The following is a 27094-nucleotide window of genomic DNA, read 5'->3' as shown; positions in this document are numbered from 1 at the left end:
TTTGGCTTTTTTAGTCAGGTCTGATAAGGACACGAGACAATGAATTCCTCATCTCACCGCTACCTCAGCTGCTGGCCCAGGAACACAACTACAGCTCGCCTGCAGGCCACCATCCTCACGTCCTGTACAAAAGGACAGCAGAGAAGAGGGTCCAGCGGTACCAAGACTACCCTGGCTCCCGCCGGACTTATCCTGGTCATTCCCCAAGTCACACTCCCCCTGCTTCCCAGAGCCAAGAGACAGAGTATCGCCATCGAAGGTGGCAAAAGCAGCATTTTTGTGGACGACGCAAGAAATGTATGTAAGGAGACTTCCTTGTCTGTTCTGAAGAGGCCCTAGCTGGGTAGTCTTGGGGGCAGCTGGGTTTGGCAGGTCAGTGAGGCTGTACTGAATTTGTTCTCAGATGCTGCCTTATCGCAGGGCTGGTGAACCCCATGCTGAAGGAGGAACTCTCCTCGGTTCAGTTAGGAAAGATGGAGACATGGGTCCCTTTTGGCTTCTTTAGCATCTCCTATTTTTAACCAAAGGTCCTGATCTTATCTGAGTTTCTGTGGTCTTAGGGAAAATGCCCAGCTTTCTATAGTGCGGGTAAAAAGCAGAGGTAAATGCACAACCGAGTATTCCTTTGAGAGACACAAGAGACTTCCCAAGAACTTCTCAGGAAGATTGGGTCCCGAAGGCAAGTTGACAGACAGTAGGGGAGCTCTTGGGCATGCCCTGTGAGCCAGTGGTAGAAACCTAGAATACCAGCACTTAGAAGGCTGAAGCAGGAGAATTATGTGGTCAAAGCCAGGTTGACCTTCTATTCCCCCCCCCCTCCCAATGCTGGGGTCAAGCTCAGTGCCTTACCTATGCACAGCAAAGCTCTGAACCAACCACGCCATATATCTAGTCTCTTTTACTCTTTTCTAGACTAACAATGTATGGTAGATAAGCACCAAATGCAAGTTTACATTTTCTGACAACTATGTTCAAGCGTAGTTTAAGGCAGACATAGTGATTATATGCTTGTAATTACAGTACTCAGGAGCTGAAGGCAAGAGAATCAGGAGTTCAAGACCATCCTTGGCTACATAGGGGATTCCAGCCTAGTCTGGGCTCCATGAGATTCTGCCATTAAAAAATAAATCAAAAGTAAGAGCTGTGAGATTACTCAGTGTAACGAGGCACTTGTTCCATCAGCACGAGAGGCAGAGCTCAGATCCCCAGCGCCCATGTGAATGCTGGCTTCCCCTCCCCACAGATGCCTGTAATCTCTGCACACTAGGAAGGTAGAAATGAGATCTGATGGGCAAACTGCAACTAGACTGGCTGAATTGACAAGCTCTGGGTTCAACTGAGAGACCCTGCCACACACACACACACACACACACACACACACACACACACACACAGTATACAGACACACCACACACTCATACATCTGTTAGCAAGAAATTAAAATAACAAGAGTTTAAAAACAAATTACTTTCAGTAATATTTTCTCTAACTCAGAACATACAAAATATTGTCATCTCAAATTATGAACAATATAACAAACCGCTAGGGAAGGATTGAATTTTCTCTTTCATACTGCATTCTGGAAATGTATTTATTTACTCTTATGACTCAGTGCCAATATCCTTATCACCAAATTTCCATCGGAAATTGTTTGATCTGTACGTAGATTTCCTCAGATTCAGTGCTGAAAAGGTAGACTATAGATACTTCATTGTTTCGAAGATGTTTGCATTTCTCAGGGACCAAGTTAAACAGTACATTCTTTTTATTTGGTAAAGTATCTGATCCTTGTGTTCGCAGTCACATACCACTCACTTGGTAGCCACAGATGACAACCGGGTCGCACACTGCGCAGCATAGGCAGGTGGGGGTTCCTCACACAAACAGGAGCTGGCAAGCTGGATATGAGATAGTGTTTCTTCCATCTCCCTTGGCTATTGGCATTACAGAGTCATTGTATTCCCCAAATGAGATTTTTTTTTCTCCTTCCCTCATTGACGTTTGTTGACCTGCCCTGTCTGCCAACTAGAATTGTAGCTTGTTTTCTTTAACTTACCTTTGAGCATTTTTAATATTTCTGAATCTACCCACCCATCCACCTGTCCATCAGCCCACCCATCCATGCATCTAAGCATCTGTTGACTGAATCTCAGGTGCACAGCCTCAGGGCATGTGGCCACAGTGACCCCCAGTGTCACCTCCCCACCTTCCTGGCTTTCTCAGCCTAGGTCACCCAGATTTTTCTGCTGATCTTGCTTCCAAATGCTCTTCTGTCTCCTGCAGATGCCCCCAAGCCTCCTGCAGAGGACACCTATCTACGCTTTGATGAATATGGGGGCACAGGGCGGCCCAGAAGATCCGCTGGGAAGTCACAGAAGGGTCTCAACGTTGAAACCCTCGTGGTGGCAGATGCGAAGATGGTGGAAAAGCACGGCAGGGGTGACGTCACCACGTACATTCTCACCGTCATGAACATGGTAAGGGCACTGTCAGGAGCCCTCTTGGTATCCCCAAAACATAGACTTCCTTGTGTGGGAGGAATGACACACACTTAGACACATTTTTTTTATTGTAAATTTTGAATTTTGAGAAATCACTCTTATAGATGCATATGTCTGGTAAAATTAAAGCCTACACCCTTGTCAATGTGTCTGACTGATTCTCTCCATGCGGGATTGAATCTTTAAAAGATGATTTTTGGCTTTAATTGTATCAACAGGTTTCTAGCTTGTTCAAAGACGGGACCATTGGAAGCGACATAAACATTGTGGTTGTGAGCCTAATTCTTTTGGAACAAGAACCTGTAAGTGGCAAACTTCATTTATTCATTTGCTCTGCTGCTGAGAATGAATGCATTTAATACCTACTGTATACTAATACATGAATCTCATATTTGAAAATATGCCAACTATCTCCTCAGGGAAAGTGCTGTCTAATAAGGATCATTGAGCTAAGTCACCACAAAACATATTTTATATAATAATCTAGAAAAATATTCATAGATGTATCAGCCATTTTATGTAAATATTAAATACATATATAACATTGTTAATATACAAAATGAAAATACCCCGTATAAACATGTAGTCCTTATGATAAAGGTGAATTTGGTCATAGATTTTAGTGTTAGTTGGATTTCATAGGTCAAGTATACTAACTAGTATTAAGATGGATACATAAGTATATTTTGAGAATTTACCAGAAGGAATCCATCATAAAATTCCTGTCGTTAGTCTCTGGTCTCCCAAGCACCAATTTAGGAATGGCAAAGAGTAAACAAGAGGCCTTCAACTGCCGTGAATTGATTATGGCGAGGTACATGACACAGGAATTGGGCAAATGGCAAAAACAGAACATATAATAATGTGTTAAATTGCACGGTACTCCCTGCTCTGTAGTGTTTTGATCTGTAAGCTGTATTTTCCCCTATGATCTCACCGATCAGACAGATGATTTTTCAAAGCCCCCGAGGCTTTTCCTCTTCAACTCTAACCCCAATAAAGAATGTGAAGAGCAGAGAGTCGAGACAAGGGGAAGAAAATGGATCTAATTACCCAGGTGTGTGGAGTTACAGAGGTTTGCGCTATGTGAAGTTAACCTGGGGTTTTAGAGAAATAGGGTGTCTGTTGTTTGGGAAACAATTGGGCTTTGGCATGCTAGACACACTCTGCTCAAGGATACTGAAGCCAGCACCACCCTGATTCAGTGATAAAAGTATTGTCTAGACATTTGACTTGACCCAAGTCACTGGTTTAGCCCAAGCAAACATTTTGATAAATGATTATTTTAAGAAAAGTTTGTCTTCTTCTTCTTTTTTATTTAATGTGTGGGTGTTTGCCTGCATGTATATATGTGCATCATGGCAGGGGTGTACCTGGTACCCACAGTGGCCAGGAGAGTGTGCTCGATCCTCCAGAATTTAAGTTATAGACAGCCGTAAGTCATGTCGTGGGTCCTCTGGAAAAGTAGCCAGTGTTCCTAAGCTCTGAGCCACCTCTCCAGTTCTGATCTCTAGTAAATGGTTCACCATTCAGTAAACTCACAGTGTGCTATTGATTACTTGTAGTCTCTTAAGTACCAAACTTCACAGAGAAGTAAGATATGGATGCTGTCTTTGTTATGCTTTATTGAAGAAACTATTGAACTTCAGTATGAATAAATATATCAATAACAAAAATGCTTTTTATTTTGAAATACTGAAAATTCAAGTTTCTTTAAAATTTCTATTAAGCTAAACTAGTAGAGCTCGGCTCCGTAACTTCTACTGATAATTTCCCCTAGAAACACGGCGCCTCGGCATTTGCCTTCACAGCCACAGAGATTCAACCTTCTTCAGGCACAAGCACCACTTCCTAATCTCTGCGCCTTTTCCATAGGGAGGATTGCTGATCAACCACCACGCAGACCAGTCTCTAAATAGCTTCTGCCAGTGGCAGTCTGCCCTTGTGGGAAAGAATGGCAAGAGGCACGACCACGCCATCCTCCTCACGGGATTTGACATCTGTTCCTGGAAGAATGAGCCATGTGACACGCTAGGTATGGTATGCCCGGGTCTCTCATGCACACCTGTTAGCTGGAAGCGTGGGATGAAAGCTTTCCAGTGGATTCAGGGCCCTCTGGAGTCCTGTCAAAGAGACGTGACGTACATGTGTCATTTACTGCCCATGAGAACTGTGTCATTAGAAAATGATATCGCTGTGTGGATATCTTAGAGTGTACTTACACAATCTGAGATGCCTGGGACAACACTAGACACTCTCTTCCCAGGAGACCACTGTTATATAAACAGCCTGCTGTTGCCTGAGGTCATCATGTGGCGCGTGAATATATCTGTCTTTATATTGTGGAGTCGCTTCCTTGCTCCATGGTGAATGTGTTCTGCTTTACTGGATTCACTGTGGCATGGAGAATCTGTATTTTAATCAATTGGTAATTTTTGTTATTGCCCAAATGGACGACCAATGAAGTGAGAGAGGCATTTGATTAAACACATTTTAGGTCATTCTATAAGCACCTGGCCACATTACCGGGAAGCTGAAGAAAAACTGTTGGATGTCATTGTATCTCGCTGTGTCACCGGTTACCAGTGCCTTCTTTAGCAAGCGTGTTGACTTTAGGTTTCCATTTGCTCGTCTTTGGAAGAATGGAAAAATCTAACGTAAGATCAATATCTTTTACTCACTTGCTGTATTTCCAAGCTGATTCAGTTGCTATTCGTAGGAGCTGGCTCTTTGGTTTTGGATGGATTGGGCTCTTCAGGTCCAGGTCTGCAAACGCTTGCTGTAGAGGGTCCTGCAGTGAACAGGCTGTGCGCTGCAGGGCGGCTGATAATGTTGTCCGCAATGAGAGTGAGAAGCCAGGCACAGACAGTGCGCAGCCCATGAGTGAAGATTCGTCTAACGAAGTTACCCTGGGGAGACAGCCGCAGACAAAAGTATAAACAAAGGCTTGAACACAGCAAATGTGCCACCAGGGAGCAATTCCTGATCTGCCCCACAGGTCACGCTCTTTAAGGAGCACGTTGTACAGGCTGAAACGTTCGCTTTTGCCTTGTGAATATCCAACCCCGGGACTATGCTGCCCAAAGAAAATTGAGTCACCTTCCTGAATCTCATATGCATATTTTGAAATGTATACACACACAGGCAAATGTTACATGTGCAGTATAGTATATGGTATTTAGAAAGCACCAAATATTAGAAAACACAGACTTTACATGTCCAAGTCATAAATAGGACTGAGAGCAAGACTGGAAACAGTCAGCTAGACACCTACAGACCAAGTCAGCTTCACTGTGAGCCACACAATAACCAAATACCCCTCCCTTATCTAGTGTCTCTGCGAACTCTATCACCCAGCCTACACTCTGGTGCTTTTACCTCTGTCATGTGGCATAAGTAACATGTTAGTTAAGTAATAATCATCCATGACACATATGTGCCTGCATATTAGACTTCCTGGATGATCTCACGGCTTGATGGAGGTGGATGCAGCCAATTCACACGGATGTATTTAACCCTACACGGTCACCAACCCTTGTTCTAATGGTTGTTAGATCCCAAAGTTGGGAAGAAGAAATTCTGCTGCTATACGGTGGATCAAGATAGAGCCCACGAAGGATGAGAATGACCGTGTAACTGTCCTTGCAGGGATGTAACTTTGGAGAATGGGGCATTTGTCATTGTGAACGTGATCTGCCCATGTGACCTGGGCATGTTTCTGTTTCCTGCTTCAGAGAAAGATCAGGAGAGAACGGGAAAGTATATTCCACACTTAGACAGTAAGGCCACTCGTAAGTTAACATTATATATTGGTGTAACGCTCAGTATATCAATTTCTCTGACTCTAGTAACAAACTTAGGTAAGTCATATAAATATCTGGGACATGAAAGACATTCAATATGCTTCTGCAAAAAAACCTTAAATATGTTAATCTGCTAAACTGTATATGTATATATCCAATTACTGTTAATATTTAAAATTGATCTTCCAATAGGATTTGCTCCTATCAGTGGAATGTGCAGTAAGTACCGAAGCTGTACCATCAATGAAGACACAGGACTTGGTCTTGCCTTCACCATTGCACACGAGTCAGGGCACAAGTGAGTGACTTCTCAATTCACTATTTTCTATGGAAATTGGCTAATTAACTATTTGGCTTGCCTCTAATGATTATTGTTGATCTAATCCAATACTTGGATTCATCTTGTATAAAGCTTCCAATTGTAGACTCCAAAAAGGGCTTGGGGTTTGAGAGATGGCTCAGTTGCTAAACTTTTTGATGCACAAGCATTTAGGCATGAGCTTGATCCAAATAACACACACAAATTAAAAGCCAAGTATGGTGGTGCATGCTTGTAATCCAAGTGAGTTAGTGTTGGCAAATTCCAGGACAGTTCTATTGCTGTGAAGAGACACCATAGCTAATGCAACTTATAAAGGAAAGCATTTGATTGGGGGCTGGCTTACAGGCATAGACACTTAGTCCTAGATCAATATGAGAGAGGCATGGCAATAGGTTGGCATGGCCCAAGAGCAATAGCTGAGAGCTTAGATTCTGATAAACAGGCTGAACTCATAGAAAGAACAAGACTGGGCCTGGTGTGGCCTTCTGAAAGCACAAAGCCCAGTGACAAACCTCCTCTAACAAGGCCACACCTCTTAATTCTTCCCAAATAGTTCTACCAACTGGTGACCAAACATTCAAACATATGAGCCTGTGGGGACCTTTCTCATTCAAACCACCACACCCAGAAATATGGAGACAGCTCCGTAACCCTAATGCTAATCCTAACCCTAACTAGCATCTCCCTGGCAATCACTGACTAGACATCCTAGTCTACTTGGCGAATTCCGGGACAGTGAGAAACATTGTCTCAAAGCAAAACACAGAAACAAAAATAAGTGAGCAATCTAAAAAGAATGATGCTCAAGGTATTCTTCTGATTTCCATCTTATGTACTCTCTCTCTCTCTCTCTCTCGCACACACACACACACACACACACACACACACACACACACCAGTTCAGTAGGCACCAATCATTGATATCTATTTTTTCACATCATGTATTACATCGGTTGAGGTCTCAGGTTTGCAAAGGGACCGCACATTGCTTACCTGATTCTCTTGTCATCTAGGTGTCTATTTTCATTTGGGTTTTGCTTTGGCAAAGACACTTTAAACTCCTGCTGATTTTTCCCTTTGCGTAGTGAGCCCATTCACCACCACTGAATCATATCCCTCCCCCCATTTTTAACTTTAATTATGTGGCAACAATCTCTCAGTACATTTTCCTCGCTGACCTCGAGTTTGTGACCCTCCTGCCTTAACCTCCCAAGTAGTGGGATTACAGACCTATGCCACCCAACCCTCAGAACAGCTCCTTCTCTAAACAAAGCAAACTAATCCTGGGAACCTGTAAATCTACCTGCCTAGGGCAGTAATACACTGAACTCAGTTTTCAAAATACTGGCTATGAAAATTTTAATCATTCTTGCTTACGAGTAAAAGTTATCTGAAACCAAAATCCGATGCTTTGGCTCAGGGAAACAAGTCATAGTCTTCAGGTAGGGTGGGAAAGAGGTGTCAGGAAAGAGAAGAATAGATGCTAGGGCTGGGGAGAGAGATTAGTAAGGCTTTTGTTCTCCAAGCTTGAGGATCTGAGTTCGATCCCCAGGTATGGAAGTGCATGCTAGTTATCCCAGGACTGAGGGAGGTAGAAGAGAGAAGATTGTTGGGGCTCAGTGGCTGCCCAGCCAAGGCCAATTCTTGAGTCTTAGACCAATGAGAGACTCTACCTCAAAAACCAAAGGTGGATATCACCTGCGGAGCCCTAATAGAACTAGTCTTTTGGGTCTCCCATGTCTGTGCACACAGATGTGCCTGCACACACAGTGAAGAGATGTGAAATACATTCTTAAGATCAGATCTTGCTGTGTGGTCCTTTGATAGGAAGCTGGTGAAGCAGATAGGTGTTGAGATTTGGGGAAAAATAATCTTCCAAAAGGCTACTAAATAAAAGTACTTTCAAAGATGTAAAAGTTTGAAATTCAAAATTGAGTTCAAATTGGGTTCTTTTTTGCTCAAAAATTTTTAATGAGGCTCTAATTAAGCAGCCCTCCCTTCTAAACAATGGCTTTAATCTCCCTGCACCTCACTGGCTCTTCTGGAATTCTTGCTCTTTATTTATAGGCTTCAGTGTATTTAGAAAGAATGCCTTTCAAACGAACCCCCTCAACTCCTTGTTTAGGCAAAAAGAGTTGAATTTGGCAAAGCTGAGAATACAAACGTGCTTTTGCCAAATATCTTACGATTAATAATTATGCTTGATAGTAGTCACCTGTAAATTCCAACAAGTCTGTAGATAACCGTCCGGTAGATAGCCACCCTCCACTTGCTTGATAAATTGGAAGAAATATTGAAAAAGAAACAGCTGGACTGTAAGCCCAGCTCACTGAACACCCTTCCTATGGATATAAAATCCTCATTTGTTAGAGCCTACCTGCCTTCAAAAGATAGCTATATAATGATATTATGCTCCCCCATAGGACATACCCGCTTATATTATTATGTATTTTTTCTAAGAGACAGATTTTATTTCTTTAAATAGTCAAATTAAGAACAATTTAAATTCATGATAAATCATATAAATATCTCTACCTGCTTTGCCTCTTTTTAAAGAAAAGTCACAAAACGCGTTAGTTGCCTGAATATTTTCTTGAGATGATCACAGAAGCATAGTGTACCGCTTTCTCAGACAACATGAGACGGCATCTTTGCTCTGCATACTAAGAGATGGAAAATCATTTAGGAACAGTGTGCATGATCTTTAGGGAATTTCAAAGAGGGCACCATTGTTGTAGGCAGCTGTGAGCCTCCTGATGCCATGCCTGATGCCATGCATGTTGAGAAACGAACGAGTCTTCTGGAAGAGCAGCCAGTGCTCCCAAACCCAGCTATCTTTCCAGCCCACCACACAATATGTTTAAAAAGAGATCCTTAATGCTTGTTTTTCTGAAAAGGAACTGTTCTGATGTCATGGAAAGAACGGTGCCCAGAAATTGTTTCCAGTGCACTGTAGCAGGCTGAGCTCCAGGAAGTCGGGTTTCATGTCATATGTTTTGAACAGGGTTTTTATCATCACCTTGTAAAGATCTTTATTTTTTATGAAGGTATTCAGTTGTAATCGGAATTAAGGAGTTTAGCTAACTGGCTGTTTAACACTGGAAGGAAGATTTATATCAGGCCAGCTTTATAATAAATATCAATATCGGCCTTAGAACTACCTTCTCCGTGCACCTACCTCCTTCTTACTCTCAACTTCTGAGCCATAGCTCCAGGACTGGCGGGTGATAGGAAAAGAAATCGGCTGTTCTAAATTTTTAAAAATTGGCCATCTAATATTTAGGGTAGTTGAGAATTTTTTTAAACATTTATTTATTATTTATTTGTGTGTGTGTTTGTGTGTGTGTGTGTGTGTGTGTGTTTGTGTGTGTGTTCTCTAGTAGTAAGTTTTTTCCTTCCATCATGTACTTTCCATGGATTGAACTCAAGCAGTCAAGTCTGACCCCGCATATCTTTAGCTGCTACGCCGTCTAACTGGCCCAACCAGAGAAATCTTGACCAAGATTTCCTAGGCTTTGCAGACAGAGCAGATAAACCTTGCTTTGATTTTGTGGCTAATAAATAACAAAGTCTTTAGTATTTTTCCGGTTTTTCAGCAGAAAATTTGCAGTAGGTTTTCGTAACTTGTTTGGTTGCCGACTCTTGTCTCCCACCTGGGTCTGCTGAGTCTCGGTGTATTTTTTTTTTTTTTTTTTGTAGTAGGAGGCCACTTGTTCATTTCCCAGCCACCCAGACTCCCAAAATAATCACACAGAAACTATATTATTTAAATAATTGCTTGGCGCATTAGTTCTAGCTACTTATTTGCTAACTCTTATATCTTAATTTAACCCATCTCCATTAATCTGTGTATCACCACGAGGCTGTGGCTTATTGGGTAAAGTTTCAGCGTCTGTCTCTGGTGGGGCTACATGGCTTCTCCTAACTCTGCCTTCCTTCTCTCAGCATGCAGTTTAGTTTTCTCTGCCTAGATCTATTCTGTCCTGCTCTGCTATAGGCTCAAGACAGTTTCTTTATTAACCAATGGTATTCAGAGCATACAGAGGGGAATCCCACATCATTTTTCAGATTTTTTTCTTTTTTGGGTTTTTTTTTTTTGTTTTGTTTTTCAAGACAGGGTTTCCCTGTAGTTTCTAGAGCCTGTCCTGGAACTAGCTCTTGTAGACCAGGCTGGCCTCGAACTCAGAGATCCGCCTGCCTCTGCCTCCCGAGTGCTGGGATTAAAGGCATGCACCACCACCGCCCGGCCTCAGATTTTTTTCTGGGGCTAACCTGGAACGTGGGCTTTCAGAAGGCGGTTTTCCTTTGCCTTTCAGCTTCGGCATGGTTCACGATGGGGAAGGCAACCCCTGCAGGAAGGCAGAAGGCAACATCATGTCACCCACACTGACTGGAAACAATGGGGTGTTTTCATGGTCTTCCTGCAGCCGACAGTATCTCAAGAAATTCCTCAGGTAAGATGGATAAAATCCTGGGGATTGTGCCCCATTCTGTAGCAGTGTTAAATAGGTTTGAAAACAAATATCTAAGCCAGGCCTGATGGGATGGGCTAGTCATTGTGACTATTTGGGAGGCGGAGACAGAATGCCTGAAAGGTCATGGTCTACCTGGACTACAGAGTAAGTTCAGGGCTGGCCTGAGAAATAAAAAGTAGAAAGGAAGCCTACAGATATTGCTCATCAGCAGAGTGCCTGCCTAGCATGCATGAAACACCAGCTTTAACCTCTAGTACCACAAAAATCAAATGAACCAAACAACAGATAACATTCCTATTATGATGCCATTGGTAGTTATAATGATATATTATTGTTGAAAATCTACTGAAGACCTATTACAGTGCTAGATTCCCTCTACATACTACCTCACTAGGCTGGCAAGATGGCCCATAGGGAAAGGTACCTGCTGTCATGACTACATGAACTCCAGCCTAGGGGAACCCCCCAGACCACACTGACTCTTTAAGTTGTCCTCTGAAATACACACTCATATTGTAGCATCCTTGTGAATGCATACATGCAATGCATACCCACAGGCACACACAAATTAATATAACATATATATATATATATATATATATATATATATGTATATGTATCTTTATCCTCTCAGCAATCCTATTTCTATATCCAGTCTAGAGTTGTAGCTGAGTCTTTGAGAGGTCGGCTGTGCATAAAGTATAACAGTTGTGAAACTGTAGGTGTAAGATTTATACCTAAATCCATTCTGATGTCAAGGTCTAAGATTCATAAGTTATCTCCATTTTAACTTCTAAGACTCCTAGATGTATAGTTTTTTACTGTGAGTAATTATTTTTAATCTAACCAACCAGCTTGTAGAGCTTACGAGAGCCCAGTGTTTGGTTTAAATTTTAAGGATGAACCTAGGGCTGGAGAGATGGCTCAGTAATTGAGAATGATTGTTGCTCTAGCTGAGGACCTGAATTTGGTTCTCTACAGCCATGTTGGGTGGCTCACAAATACCTGCTGCTCCAGTTCTATGGGACCTTACATCCTTTTCTGACCTGTGCAAGTACCTATAAACAGAGACACATACACTTAAGTAAAAAATAACAATAAAATCTTTAAAAAAGAACTCTATTCTTAATGACATGTATGTATCTATGTCTTTTTAGTCCATGTTGACTCACACATGGACTCTTGGGTTCTTATTGTTCCCTTTGACCAGATATTAGTGGAAGTTTCATTGCAAATTGATGTTCCTAATATGTTCATACCTTTAATACAGTATATTAGTTGGAAATGTTCACAGAATTATCAACATTAATCAAGAGGGAAGATTAAATGTGAGCCTATAAAGCTGACTGATGCCTAAAGTATAGTAAAAAGAAACTGATAGATGTTTGTTAATTTATCATAAGCCATGCCCCCATATATTTTTGTATTAATTTTAGATTCATTGTTTAGGGTTGACAATGTCTTTTCTACTTCATGTAAGAATGGAATCAATACGTTTTATAAATCGAGGTTAACTCCATGCGGATTAACTTTATGTTCATGAGGTTGCTGCAGTTCAGGGCTTTGGGTGGAATAATCGCCACAGCAGCAATTGCCATTACCTTCTCTGTTGTGTTAAGGACATTACGCTTTCTTGTTTGAGCCATGTAGCAATCCTTATGGGAGTCATCATCATTAAAGAGGTTTACAAGAATTATATAAAGTCATTATGGATGCATGGTTGATAGTACCTCCATGTATGGCCTCAAAATTGCATTTAATATCACACACTAATTAACCTCTCAGGGGTGGTACTGTTTGATTATATAAGTAAATGGGGTAAGGTGATTTTTTTTTTTTTTTTTGGTTTTTCGAGACAGGGTTTCCCTGTAGTTTCTAGAGCCTGTCCTGGAACTAGCTCTTGTAGACCAGGCTGGCCTCGAACTCAGAGATCCGCCTGCCTCTGCCTCCCGAGTGCTGGGATTAAAGGCGTGCGCCACCACCGCCCGGCTTAAGGTGATTTTTTTTATAAATATTCATACCATGTTCTCAACACATTTTACTTCCAGGCACCCCTTAGGGAAACTTTTCTGCCTTATGCCCAGATTCTAAAGTTTATTTTATGGGGTGCTTTCCTGCATGTACCTCGACTGCCCATGAGCGTCTCATGTGGTAAAGGATGACTGTGAACTCCAAGCCCCTGCTTCTACGTCCTAAGTGCTAGGATTCTAGGCCTGGAACAGCACACCTAGAACCTTCTGATTCTTTTTGGATATGACTTTGTTCATAAAGCTTATTTGAGGCAGAGGACATCTTTATTTCTTCTTGGTCCTGTCTTTAAGAAAACCCCATGAGGACAGATATTCTCTGTACACAGCCTAGTTTGTGCTTTAATTCCTGAAGCTAATGTTTGCCCAACAGTAGGCTCTCGGTAAAAACGCCCAGTGTTGTTGAATGAGACTCTGGAAGGGAGATCTTTCTTATATTTACACTTCCCATCTCCCACCCAATCCTAATGCACATTGGTTAGATGGCCAGAACTTCCAGCCCCCTATAAAACCCTTTATGACTGTATGCATTCCAGCCTTTTTAGGCAGGACTCACTCTTTGCAATAAAATGTACTTTTTAAACTCTAAACACATGCCTGTTTCTCTAAGCACATTCTATGTTTCTTTGCATGACTGCACTCACTGAGGTGCAGTTTTTAAATGGAAAGGTCGCAGATGAACAGGGCTGTTAATAAGGATGTGTTATCAATGCAGTACACCACAGGCTGGCTGTCTGGTGGATGAGCCCAAGCAAACAGGACAGTATAAATATCCGGACAAACTCCCAGGACAGATTTATGATGCCGACACACAGTGTAAGTGGCAATTTGGAGCCAAAGCCAAGCTGTGCAGCCTTGGGGTTATGAAGGTATGTTTCCTCGTGATTTCTAACTTGCATTAAGGATGTGCCATGTGCCTGTGTACCTACCAAAAGGATAAACATTTGGTTTGCTGAGGCCAAAGGTTAGCATCTGGGTTATCTCTAAAATGTCATTTGTTTGGCATGATAATTAAGTGGTAATTTTCCTGTCAATGACTTATCCAGGCTTATCCCCCATAGACTCTGCATGCCTGGTTTAAATACCAGTTGTCTGCGCCCTTGGAAGAAAATTCCCCCCTTCTTACATGCAGGCTTTATTCCTTGAAGCAAAGCTGAGAATGCTCGCTCCTGCTAAACACGGTTTTTGTTGTCTTGCTGTGCTTTTAAAGTGATGAGCTCACAGTCACCATTACATCAATAAGCACCATGTGCCCTTCATTGTGTAAGACAACTATTGCTGGAGACACTCCACTTAATAGCAGAAAGTTGACAGTCCCTTTTATAGTCTTAGTATGCTTTCTACATTGACTCCTGGAAGTAAGATTACAGCCCAGATAAGTGAGAAAATACAAAGCTCCAATATACAGAAATAAGATAGGCCTGGTTGCACTCTTTCAAGAGATACATTCCTGACAGCATTGCAGTCCCAACATCAATAAAATGTCCCATAATTTTAAAGTTCATTCATTCCAGGCGTCCAGTGGAAAATGTTGAAGTCTTAGATACTTGGACCCATGGGCGATAGGAAAGTTAGTAGCTTCCCCCCACTTCCGCTTCTTCCACCTCGTCCCCTCGTCCCCCTTTGCCCCCTATTGCTCCTTCTCCATCACCCGCATTAGTAGCAGCAGCAACGCTGCCGTCCTAACTTCCGGCACCACCATTCCCAGCAGTTTCTGCATGACCCTCTGTCCTACATGAGACATTCCACGGCAAGATTTATTGTATTTGACCTCCATCTTCAAAAACACTTTGAAGTAAAAGTTATTGCCCCCCTTTCACCTACATCCCAGAGAAGGTATCCAGCTTGCCTAAAGCCACAGAACTCTCAAATGATGAAATCTAAACAAGACAAATCACCCACGTGGAAGTTAAGCCTCTGCCTCTCCTTTGTTGGATACCGGTTTCCCTTCACCTAACAGTCCAACAGCCACTGTCGTGACTTGTGTGGTGTCTCTGTAGTTGTAAGCACACACAGCCTTTCAGGAAGTCAGCTCACCTATAAAATAAGGGTCCATTCTTGAGGAATGATATCCAGTCATAGGCTTGATATGGAGCCATAAGTTAATATAACTGCAAGCATTACTATTAAAAAGCTAATCCCCAGCTACACTCTTTGGGCATATCCTTCACACCACATGGGATTTACATTAAGTATTATAGTTGTTTCCTAAGCGAGCAAACATGCAGCTCTTTCAGTTTGCCTGTTAAAGACTCAGCATTGGGTAGAATCGCCCATTCACTGAGTAGAATCTCCTGAGCATGCCCTTCGACCACTTCATTCTGAGATCGCTAGCTTTCTCCATCATCGAATCTGCGCACATTGTACATACAGAGCTAGTAATAAGCATGGCTTCCTTTAGAAATACAGAGGAGTTCCTGAGTGAGTCCCCTTCCACCGGGATCATGCCTGTTCTGTGTCAGGCAGTGAGAAGGGTGTCAGTACCCCGCCTTAATCATTTTCTGGTGCCACATCATATTTTTAAAAGATGGTATCTCAGCCTTGGTTGACCCTGGAAAGCATAGTGAAGGGAACTGAAAATTCCAAGTGGAAAGACCTGAAATGATGAACGGCGGTGCAGGGAGGGATGTCTGGGAGTCTGGGAGGGGAGCTGGGGAGTCTGGGCTAATAGAGAGATGGTTTAAGATGCCGATGGATGGGAAGGTGAGATAGATTGATGGCTCCTGAGTGTGGACTTGTTTTCCCTGTGAACTAGCTTTTGGTATTTTCCTCATCTTGTTTATAATCAGAGTCATGGCCCCATCCCTGATGGTCACAATAGTACGCTACTGTGTTCTAACAGTAGCAACAACAAAAAAGGATTTTCTAAGCAATGAAATCCCATTTTTATTTTTTTTTAAATTTATCTTTAAGGTCTTTATTGTGCTGTCTTTATTTTTCTCTTTCTGCTGTTTCCCTTCAATCTTCAAGAACTTTTCTCCCTGTCATTCCTCCTAGAAAGGCAAGCTTACATGGTAGGTAAAAGCACACACGCAGGGCTGGAGAATCGGCTCGGGGTAAAAGTGTGTCCTGCTTTTCCAGAGGACCTGAGTTCAGTTCCCAACTCTACACTGACTCCTTAGAACTTCCTGTAACTCTAGATCTTAGGGGGTCTGACCACTTCTCTAGAAGGACCGACGCTCACACGCAAACACACACTTATATACACACATGCACATACTCTCTGCCTTTGGGAGGTAGGCAGACCTGGGGTTAAAGTCTTATTCCAACTTTGCCTAGATAGATTCTTAAACAAATAGTCTTATTCCAACTTTGCCTAGATAGATTCTTAAACAAATGATTCGGCCTCCCTTGACCTACGTGTCCACATCTGTAAGGAGAAGGTAATAGTTCCTCCCCAGCTAATTTGTGAGGACTGTTCTCTGGGTCTAGTCGCATTCTTGTGCACATGAGAGGTCCTCTTGATCTCTCCCTTTCCCATTCAGCACGGCCCCCAGTGTACTGGACGTCTTCATAGAGGCAGAGGTGTCTGAGAGCATTCTTTCACGTGTGCCCACTCTCCCTCTTCTCCCGGACTCAAATGTCCTTTGCCTAGCAAATCACACTGTTCCTCCCCCACAGTGTTTGTGCGGTCAGTCTGAATGCTGTAACAAATGTTCTGAAGCAAAGCTGCATCTGGAGAAAGAGAGCTTGCTTTAGGTGGCAATTACAGGGTGGCTCATGGGTGTTGCTCTGATGTGGACCAACTCCAGTGAGACTCTTCCTAACTGTATCACAGTGTGGATGATGTCCATGGCTAGAAAATACATGAGAGAAAATAATCTCTCTGCAAGAAAGAGAGGTAGTAGAGCCAGTCCCTGGGGCGGTTTTATCCTGCCCCAACTCACATGTGAACTAAACAGAGTTGGCAGGAGAAATACCTTAATCACTGCTGTGTGACATTTCCTGGGGAGACATAAACACATTTCTCTGCCCCCTCCCTCAACTATGGCACTAGCAACAGATCAAAGAGACCATTCCACCCACGTCTAGCTTAGTGAAGCAACGAGTTTCTGAGGTTTCCCTACAGGTGCATGGAGGGCTCAGAAACAAGAGCATTACACAACTTCCCACCTAGCATGGGTGTTTTCTTGGGAAAGCTGCACCCCATTCCTGGAAGTCTCTGAGCAACTTGGAGGCAGCTTGGACAGTTGAAGAATCCCCCTCGGTAATTGGTTACTGCCTGTGTAACCTTGGAAAAGGGCCTATAGAGCTTCCAGAGATGTATGAGTTTCCTGGACTTCCTGACTCCTAGGAGCCTTCCTCCAGGAGGGAGTGTTTCAATTAGAAGGAAACAGCTGCGCAGTAACCCCTGTCAAGGGCACTCCTTCACTCACCCAAAATCTTCCCCCTAGACCCCACTTGATAACGACTCCACCTCTGAACACTGACACACTGAAGTCTAAGTTCCAGACATATGGTTGTTGGGGGTTGAAACCACACCCAGGGCAGAGCAGCATTCACAAAAATGAATTAGTAATCTGATGTAGGGTTCCATGCTATTTAGACAGACCTGAAAGAGACTTATCTCCCTAGCAACTGATGAGAAAAACATTCCCTCAATGACTATTCACTTAAAAAGAAATAGTCCCTGGCTAACCAATTGATGGTGTTTGTTGAGAGTTCTGAAACATGGCACAGGAGTCAGTCGATGTTTGCACGCTGGTACCTTTCCTGCACCAGCCATGAACAGCACAAAGGAAATACCTCAGAGTTGATTCTTGGCTCAGTATCCCCCATTACCGTCACGTAGCCGGGGCTCAGGCATCATATTGATTGGCCAATTGAGGAAATTTAAAGCCAAATAGAAATTTAGGGGAAGATATTTGAATACTAGTGAATGCTTCAGTGGCCATTGTTTCAGAGAGAATTTCTCCCAGAAGGCATTAGGATATGGGAGTGTTTCCTCTAAGAATTTGACATTGGGTTTAAAGAGAAGAGAGTAAGTAGGAGGTTTCTAGAAGTTTCTCACAAATGCCCTGTAATAAATCATATCATCTTTCAGTTTCTATCACCTTTCTCCACCAGCTTACATCACAGTTATATTATGTCCTTATTCACCTTCAAATATTCTGTTTAATATTTCCTTTCTCATGCGTCATCTATGGATTTCCCATTCTAGAATACTGTGTGGCCTTCTGGATAACAAGCTTGTAATCATTCTATACCATTAAAGATATAGCCCAAGAGTTACCTCTTTCTCTCCAAGGACATTTAAACTATTCTTCCTCCGGGCTCTGTCTTATGTATCACCATTATAAACTTGTGATTCCACATTGTAATCATCCATGCATATTCCTTGCTCCTGCTGGTATAAAATCTACTTAACTATTAGTCATATGTAGCAGTAGATCCTTTGCAATCAATTATTAGCCTCATAGCAATGGCTGCGGTTCACTGTTTTACACACTCCTGTTTTCAGAGAGTAGATTTTGCTCTCCTCCTCCCACTCATCCTTCCCGTGAGGAAGCATGGGTGATTTGTGTGATAGAGCAACTCAGGCTGGAGAGGTGGCTCAGTGGATAAAGTTTGAGAACCAGCGTTGGATCCTCAGAACCCACTTGAAATCTAGGTTGTCGAGCATGGCAGCTAGCTTGTTATCCCAAGGCTCAGAAGGCAGGACAGGGGATCTTTGGGTAAAGTGGCAGAACCAGTGAACTTCAGCTTCAGCAAGAGACCTTGTCTCAGTTAATAAGGTGGATGGAGGAAGACACCCATCCTTGACTTCTGGCCTCTAAATGTATATATGCACACACGGTGCCCCTCCCCATTTAAACATGCATATCAGACACACGGGCATCTGGGTGTGCACATCACAGGACATTTCTAGCATTGCCTGTCTTTGTGTTGTTTGGCTAAAGGATGCACATTTATCTAACAGTTTTCTAAAGCTACCTTGCCTCCAACAGAGACTTTGGCTTTCCCCTCTATCTGCAAAACAGAGGGTGCAGTTAGTTTAACACTGTAGAGACTGTGTTAGCAGACCACTTGGGCCACAGATTGCAGTCAGACTCCAATCCTTCTTAGCCTATATTTTGTTTTTTTCCTAGGTCTCTCTTTGTCTGACTCCAGGGTTCCATTAAGCAACTGGTGGAAAATGCATGGCATTATTTATTGTTCACCCTTGAACTCAACAGTAAGGAAATAGAAGTTAAATAACCTAAGATCACACATAGAGCACTAATAGAAAAGAAAACAATAAGGCCCAGACTTCTGAGTCAACATAGGTTGAATTCTTGATTGTATATTTTTGAATGAACTGTTCCAACATGGAAGAAAGATAACCACTGATTTATGTAGAAACAGTTATATATCTTTATGAACATATTTTAATCCTTGGATCCAGAAAATACTTTTCAAGTATTTTGTCTGACAGAAATCATAGGAGATAGTTGGTACAAAAATGGTTTATTTGGTAGTGTTCTTAGCTAATGCTTCATTGACAAGAGTCAAAGACTAGAGGCAACCTTCAGAATGGCCGTTAGATGATGACTAGAAAAAAAGGATGCATTTATTTCATTAAAAAACTAACTACTCATTAAAAACATGGAGAACTAAAAACTACATGTTGAAAAAAAATGCCATGAGTTCATTTGGTATAATTCTACTATCCAAAATTGTGGTGGTAGTGTCTCCAATGGTGTATATATTTTGTCGGAGCTTTGAGAACCATATGCTTACAATATAGGTGCATATTATTGCAAATTATACCTCAGCAAACTTTCTTCTTAAAGTGATGCCAATGACATGGTCTGTTGGTTGCTGCTTTTTAATTACTGCTTCCCCTCAAAAGCTTGGGTAGTGAGATTAAACACAAGGTGTTTCAGGTCTAGCTTAGGAGAGATTTACTGCTGAGAGTAGTTGAGTATTCATCTGACATTTCCTGAGTCTCCTTTTTCCCATTAGCACACCAGAGAGAACAATTGTGGACTCAGTCAAGTAATATAGTGGAAACCCTTAGCGGTGGGAGTAGGATTTTTGTTGTTTATTTCTTTTCTTTTCAGTACTGGATTGAGTATTGAAAAGAGCCTCGTGCATGCTTGGTAAGTGCTCCTCCTTGGAAGTGTGTTCCAGCAGTGCCCAGTTTCATTATGTTTTCCAGAATTCTTTGTCAGAGTATAATACCATTTTTGAGATAGAGTCTTACTGTATGGGCCAAGCTTCCCTAAAACTATATAGACCAGGCTGCCTTCGAACTCACCTGCCTCTGACTTCTGAGTGCTGGGATTAAAGGTGTGTACCACCACTGGCACATTTTAGTTGAAAACTTGTCTTAAGAATTGCAGATTACTTACTACCAGTGAGAATGTTTCCTAATTATAAAGTCAGTCATTTCGATTCACATATTGACTCGTTGAAAATATTTATTGAAGTCTTTCTGGGACCCTGTCCTTGGAGCAGTGCCTCTGTATTAGGAAGGAGGTTGATACATGGAGAAATACTATAAACAAATATATTATTGGCAAAGTGACTTTGGGATAAATAGGTTGAAGGTTGATTGGGTGGTAGCTGATTAAATTTTAATTAGTAATACTGAGATGTTGCTGAGTGGTAGGGCATTTGCCTAGCATGTGTAAAGCCCCTGCCATGTACAAACACAAACTCACAAACAACACACACACACACACACACATACACACACACAATTTAGTTCTCAAAGGGAACTTTATGCAGGCTTGAAGGAAATAAGAAAATGAGCCACTGTTAAGTATTCAGGTTGTTGGGGATGTGGATAGAGCAAGATGTGCAAAGGCTGGTGTTTGGAGCAATCTGGAGGCACTTTCAGAATACTGCCTCAGTGTTGATAAAACAGCTGTATGCAAGTGTGCTGGTTAGCTTTATCTGTCAACTTGATACAACCTAGAATCCCAAGGGAAAGAGAGTCTTAAGGAATTATCTAGATCCAATGTTTGTGGGGTATTATCTTGATTGTTAAATGATATAGGAAGATGTAGCCCACTGTGGGAAGTGCCATTTCCTAGTCAGGGAATGTGAGAGAGAGGATAAAGCCAGCTTGAGGGCAAGCAAACAATTATCCATTCACTGATTCTTACCCTGATCTGATCATGGATGTGATGTCGACTAGCTACATCCAGGTCCTGATAGGGTGAACTGAAACGTGGACTTGTTATTTTCAGTTCAGCTTCCCTCCTCTAAGTTGCTTTTGGTTGGGAGTTTTATCACAGTCAAAGAAATTGAGGCCACAACAGCAAGAGTTGACCTGTAAGAAATGAGACCAGAGGGATCAAGAGGATTCAGTGACTGACTTGGAAGCAGCCAAGGACTCTGCATTTACCCTGAGTCAAGCAAGACAACATCACATGATTTGAACAGAGAAGTAACATGAAGTAACTGACTTATATGGAAGAATCCTTCAAGCTCATAATGCTGGCTAGCAGAGCTCTCTATATTGATGGGACTATCTTCTGTTACTCAGGATGATAGCCACAAACCATATATGACTCTTGAAAGCATGAGCTGTGACTAGGACAAAAGTCATATGCACCTCTGGGCCACTGTATCAGGTAGTGCCCTGTTGAGAACTCACTGGGTAAGGACGGAGGGAAACAGATCATCTGGGCTTGTGTTAAAGGGTATGACATTAAGGCACTTGAAAAGTGGCTGGAAACAGGGTGGCAGCAATGGGTGTGGGAAATGTTGTTTAGATTTAGGAGCTATTTTGAAGGTAAACTCAACATGGTGGTATAGTTTTAGAAGTCCCTATGAGAGTTCCTCTGTGTATACGCTATAGAACTTGAGTTTTCAGATGCGTTTAGCATTTTCAACATGTCATATTTTACTAGAAGGAACTTGTCTTGTGGAATATAACCAGAGAACGTGGGTCAGCAAATGACAGGACCCAGTACAGCCAGCATTGCTTAAATATGTGGTCTTGTTGAGGTGGGGGATCATATCCAGGCAACATGAGACCTTTGGGTCTCTGTGGTTATTTCTCTTTCTCTTAAATTATGACTTAAGTCCAGGTAATTATAGATAAGACAAAGTGGGGTATACTGACGGGGGGGAAAGAGGGAGGTACCCGCTAAAGAGTGCAAGCTCCCCTCTTTGTTTACTTTGAAAGGGAGTTTTCTCAGAGGGTTTTTGTGGTCGTTAAAGCATGTCGTCGGCTGTAATTACATTTGACTTCTGCACTTCACCACAGGGGAAATAACATGTCCGTACAGCCTGTCTGATTTCACTCTGGAATCCCTGTGTTTTGCCTGCTCTTCTCCAGCTGCCCCTTGTCTCAGCCCTGTGGCTTGGCTTTGGCTGTCGTGTCTAGACCACCCTCCCCAACTCCTTTTTCTATTTTTCTTATGGTCTCCCCCCCCCCTTTTTTGCTCTGTATCAGGTTGATTTTGATGGCTGCTATAGGTATGGGTCGTGGCTCTCCATTGGCTGTAGAAAAGAAACGTATTTGGTCTTCAAAGTTATAGCTTGAACTGACACTAGGATTGAAGAACCTCACTCGCAAGATGACCTTTGTCCCAAATGCATGAAAGATGCCTCTAGCCCTTCCATAAGATTGACTTGCACTGTTTCTATGGAGACCTCTTTCTCCTCCAGTCTGACCTACACTCCTCACATCTCTTGCTCAATAACTGCTTCAGCTCTGGAATTCTTTGATATGGAATCCCGTATAGCTCACAGCCCCGATTCTGTTTGCTGAGAGTCTGCCTCCTGATCCTTTAAATTACCTCATAGGTCTAATGTCAGAATTAAGTTGCCATAGTGATGGAAGTCAAGAGGCTAAGAAAGTGCCAATGATGGTGATAATAGTACAAAGATATCAAGAACTGTGTGTGCCAGGCTGGATGGTCCCTGACCATGTAGCATGTCATTTTTCCTTGAGAACACCTCTGGGAGGGTGGGGGTCAGGTGACAGTTGGATAACTTGTAGAGTGAGAATTAGAGAAGAAAAAGGAACCTGTAGTTTCTAGGGGTTCTAAAACATTCAGGGACATGGATGGGTCAGATCTGCTTTATTCCTCTCTTGATCTGTTCTGTCACCCAGGCTATTGTTACTATCATCAGAAAGCAGATCTCTTGAGCACACACACACATACACACACACGCACATACACATACACATGCACACACGCACACACATATACCCCTACCATTTAAGTCTAAACAGTCAGTAATCTGGATACTAACTACCAGGATGCTACCCCCCTTCACTAAATACACACGAGCCCGCAGACTCCACAGACTTCCTGTTTATCTCCTTACTACAAAAAAAAAAAAATTGCTTTACTGCTACCAACTTGACTTGCCTGTACTTTGAGGAATTTGTCTGATTGCATCCATCCCAAAATAAAGCGCCGTACCCAAAGCTTTGACTGTTAGCATTTGTGTGTGTGTGCATTGCCAGTCTCACCCTCCCTTCCCCCCTCTTTTCAGGATATCTGTAAATCACTCTGGTGCCACCGCGTGGGCCACCGATGTGAGACCAAGTTCACGCCCGCAGCAGAAGGAACCGTTTGTGGCTTGAGTATGGTAACTGTGCACTTGCTAGTCTGCAATTCTAGAATGGTGTGAAGGTCATAGAGCAGTGGCTTTAGAAGGGCACATTTTCCTTGGCTTCAGTTTTTTTTTTTTTTTTTTGTGGTTTCTCTTTAAAGTAACCAGCCTTACCAAGCAGAGATTACAAAACAGAATTGCAACATAGACCAGTTCATTCGTTTATGTAGATATTTTACTTGTGTTTCTCTTCTATAGATGGGGTCTTGGGTCTTCAGCATCTCTATGCTTGCGGGCTAAACTTCACGTTCTATGAAAGAGCCCCAGGGAGCCCCAGGGAACACCCCAGAGTGTTCCCATTAGTAACAGAATTGACTGTCCATACAAATTTTCACATTTATTTCTGTTGTCTTTCCTGTTCCTAAGAGGGTCTGGCATAGCAGTAAATGAAGTATAATTAGCAAGTCCATTGGAAAATCCACACTAGAACATGAACATAGAATGAGATGGTGCAGGTTCGTTGATCTTGGTCATTTGTTTTCTCAAAACTCTCCTAATCTGAATAGCAGAACTAGTCATTTGAAGTGATTTCAGTTCCGTGGTGACTATTGAGTACCAGTATCAGGATGAGTCTCTCTGAGGATGTCGAGATGAGACTAATTGAAAACTCAGTCCTGTTCTTCCAAGAACCCATAGCAGAAGCTGCCAGCTTTTACTGTTCTCCAAACTTTCCTCTTGAAACACTAACCGCTACCACCCAAAGGAAACAGCATTGGTTGCCATCCAATATTCATGTCAAATGAACGGTAACGAGAGTATATACCAAGTGGACCCTGGAGCTGACATTGAAGAGACCTGAGAGACTACGGAAATAGAGGCAGAGGGCAGACACACGACACCAAAACGGGTGAAAGCTGAGCCCTTCCATCTCAAGATGCGTGTGCAAGAAAGAGTTAGGTCTATACTGTCACATGCTGAGTTAAAAAGTTTTGGGGCAGGATCCTGGGGCTCATTCTGTAATCCCAGGATTCAGAAGACTGAGACAGGAGGCATGCCATGAGTTTGAGTTCAGCCTAGCTTACATAGCAAGTTGCATGACAGCCTCTGCCAGGTAGTAAGATCTTGCCTAATAACATAAATAACACGTTTTAAAATGTACAGAGCAAGTCACGGCTAGTCAGTCATATTGAATAGTTGAGAAACACTAGGAATATGTGTGATAGATAAGATTATATGTATATATTTAATATTTTCATTTTATACATAGAATTTTATATATGCATTGTGTTACTTGCACCTATGTGTAGATTTCTGTAAATTCCCATTTGTTACACAGATTGCAAAGGCAGAGGAAGACAGTCTGCCAGCAGTCTGACCTAGGACCAGGATGAATACTGAGATCATAGCAGCCCAGATGTTCCTTCAATGGTTGAAGCAGATATAAAGAAATGCATTTCCAAAAAAGAAATTAGATTAAGATTAAGGCACCTCAGTTAGTAATTTGTTTGTCTATAAGAAACAAAATGAGCCCTATGTAGTTGTGAAATATAGATTCTCCTATGTGTGTTATAGTTGTGTGCCTATAAGACCAAGCAAGCCAGAATGGCCCTACTAAGTTCTCATAGGCAAAGTAGCCTTCAATTCCTGAATGCTTGAAAGGGCTCTAGAAACCTGGTGAGTACAGCTCTTCCCACTATTCCCAGTCATCAGAGCAGCTTGGTTTGCTGTTGGCTGCTGGTGCTAGTGGGACCATGGTCTATTGCTAGTGGGACCATGGGCTATTGCTAGTGGGACCATGGGCTACTGCTTTTCATCCAGTGGCAGCCCAGTCGAGGCCCCTTGATTCCTGGTGGGAAAGATGCATGGTGGCAGTAGCAAGAGCCCTCGGATGACTGATTGGTCCTCCACAGTGTTACATAATTTTCAAACTCTGAAATGGCAATTAACACAAGCAAAAGAAAAGCTTAAAACAGAGGGATCAATCTGATCGTGGCAAGAATGTGAAGAAAAGAAGAAATATAACCAAGAGAAGCTCACTTTCAACAAAGCTACACAGTGAGCAGTCGTACAGCCAAAGGTATCATGGGAGTGAGGGGGATGGTGGGGAGCTGTAAGTCAGACAGCCTTCCTGGAATTCTGTAACTGAACACCACCTCTCAACAAAACCTGGTGTCCCCTAAAGCCCAGCCCTTTGGATCAAGGTGCAGAGGTTTTCAGTGTGTGGTTCTACTAAGTCTTGCAGGACTTGCTCAAAGTGAAAACACAACAAGAAAAAAAAAAAAAGCAATACTTCCAGAGATGAACTCAACCCCTAGGGAAAGAGCAGAAATGGGGGATGCAGGGCTAGCAAATGCTGAATTTGCTGCAAAAGAAGATGGGATGGTAGCAGAGAAAACAATCCTTAGCCCACCTTGTGAGGATCAGAGCCAAATGAAGGACTTGGAACAAATCCATCTAAGGCACTGAAGATCACGAGTCATCAGAAACGGGGCACCTTCTATGAATGTGGTTTGTTTGGACAGAAAGTTACTAATTTCATATAAGATTACTGTCTGATGGTTGAACGAGGCAAATCACACGCACAGGCACAGTTAGCTATATCTCGCATCTGCTTTGATAGTGACATCATCACAGTGATCAACACTTGAATGCATCAGAATTGTTCCTTAAATAGCATTGTCTCCATGCAACAAAGAGGCCTCCTTGTAATTCTGATGACTTGGGCCATTGTATAGAATCGTATCTGTCTGTTTTCCCTACGTGGACCGTTCACACAGCGTGTGCTTCTCAGCCTGGGGATGGGGAACGCCATTTCTCTTTGAGGCAGACTTGAAAATACAGGCAGCAGCCACACAGCCATAGAACACAGCAAACAAGAGCCGAGTCCGTGTCACACAGTGTCCCTCCTACCTTCTCAGACCCCCCCCCCCCTTTTCGTATTTTATTGGGCAGATTTTGGCCTCCTCCTGAATTTCCCGGTGGTCTCTGATGGGAGTCATGTCTCATGTTCTTTCTGCAGTGGTGTCGACAGGGCCAGTGTGTGAAGCTTGGAGAGCTCGGGCCCCGGCCCATCCACGGCCAGTGGTCTGCCTGGTCGAAGTGGTCAGAATGCTCGCGTACTTGTGGTGGAGGAGTGAAGTACCAGGAAAGGCACTGTAGTAACCCCAAGTAAGGCTCCAGGAGGAACGGGCTTTTCAGTGGGATTTTCTTCCTTCCAGTTAAAAGCAACCAGCCAAGGTTTTCCTGTTTATACATGAAGGCTGTGTGTCCTGGGAAGTGGGGCAGGCAGAAGCCTGTGGGTGGAATTGAGAACACAGCAGAAGAGACACTCTGTGTGTTCATATGATGATCCGGGACCCCAGTCGTCTCCTGAGCTTTTGTCTCAACCAGAGCAAGGCTCTGCGGTTCTGCACCTGAACTGTTCAGGGGAGCAGCTTGTGCTTATATTTCTTCTACACCCCGT

The 27094-nt window shown here is 42.7% G+C and overlaps 1 protein-coding gene across 1 annotated transcript in view; it reads left to right on the top strand.

Moving 5' to 3' along the window:
• The window catches only part of Adamts18 (ADAM metallopeptidase with thrombospondin type 1 motif 18), a 132537-nt gene that overhangs the window by 54319 nt on the left and 51124 nt on the right, over positions 1-27094 (top strand). The window contains exons 4-12 of the mRNA XM_038313044.1: positions 15-297; positions 2284-2477; positions 2720-2803; positions 4377-4536; positions 6497-6602; positions 10943-11080; positions 13844-13997; positions 23572-23667; positions 26651-26799. Of these exons, the coding sequence (XP_038168972.1) occupies positions 15-297; positions 2284-2477; positions 2720-2803; positions 4377-4536; positions 6497-6602; positions 10943-11080; positions 13844-13997; positions 23572-23667; positions 26651-26799 (1364 nt within the window). The remainder of the gene's footprint in view (positions 1-14; positions 298-2283; positions 2478-2719; positions 2804-4376; positions 4537-6496; positions 6603-10942; positions 11081-13843; positions 13998-23571; positions 23668-26650; positions 26800-27094) is intronic.

The sequence above is a fragment of the Arvicola amphibius genome, chromosome 15 (genome assembly GCF_903992535.2).
Source record: "Arvicola amphibius chromosome 15, mArvAmp1.2, whole genome shotgun sequence".
NCBI lineage: Eukaryota > Metazoa > Chordata > Mammalia > Rodentia > Cricetidae > Arvicola > Arvicola amphibius.
This window is presented reverse-complemented; position numbering and strand designations above follow the sequence as displayed.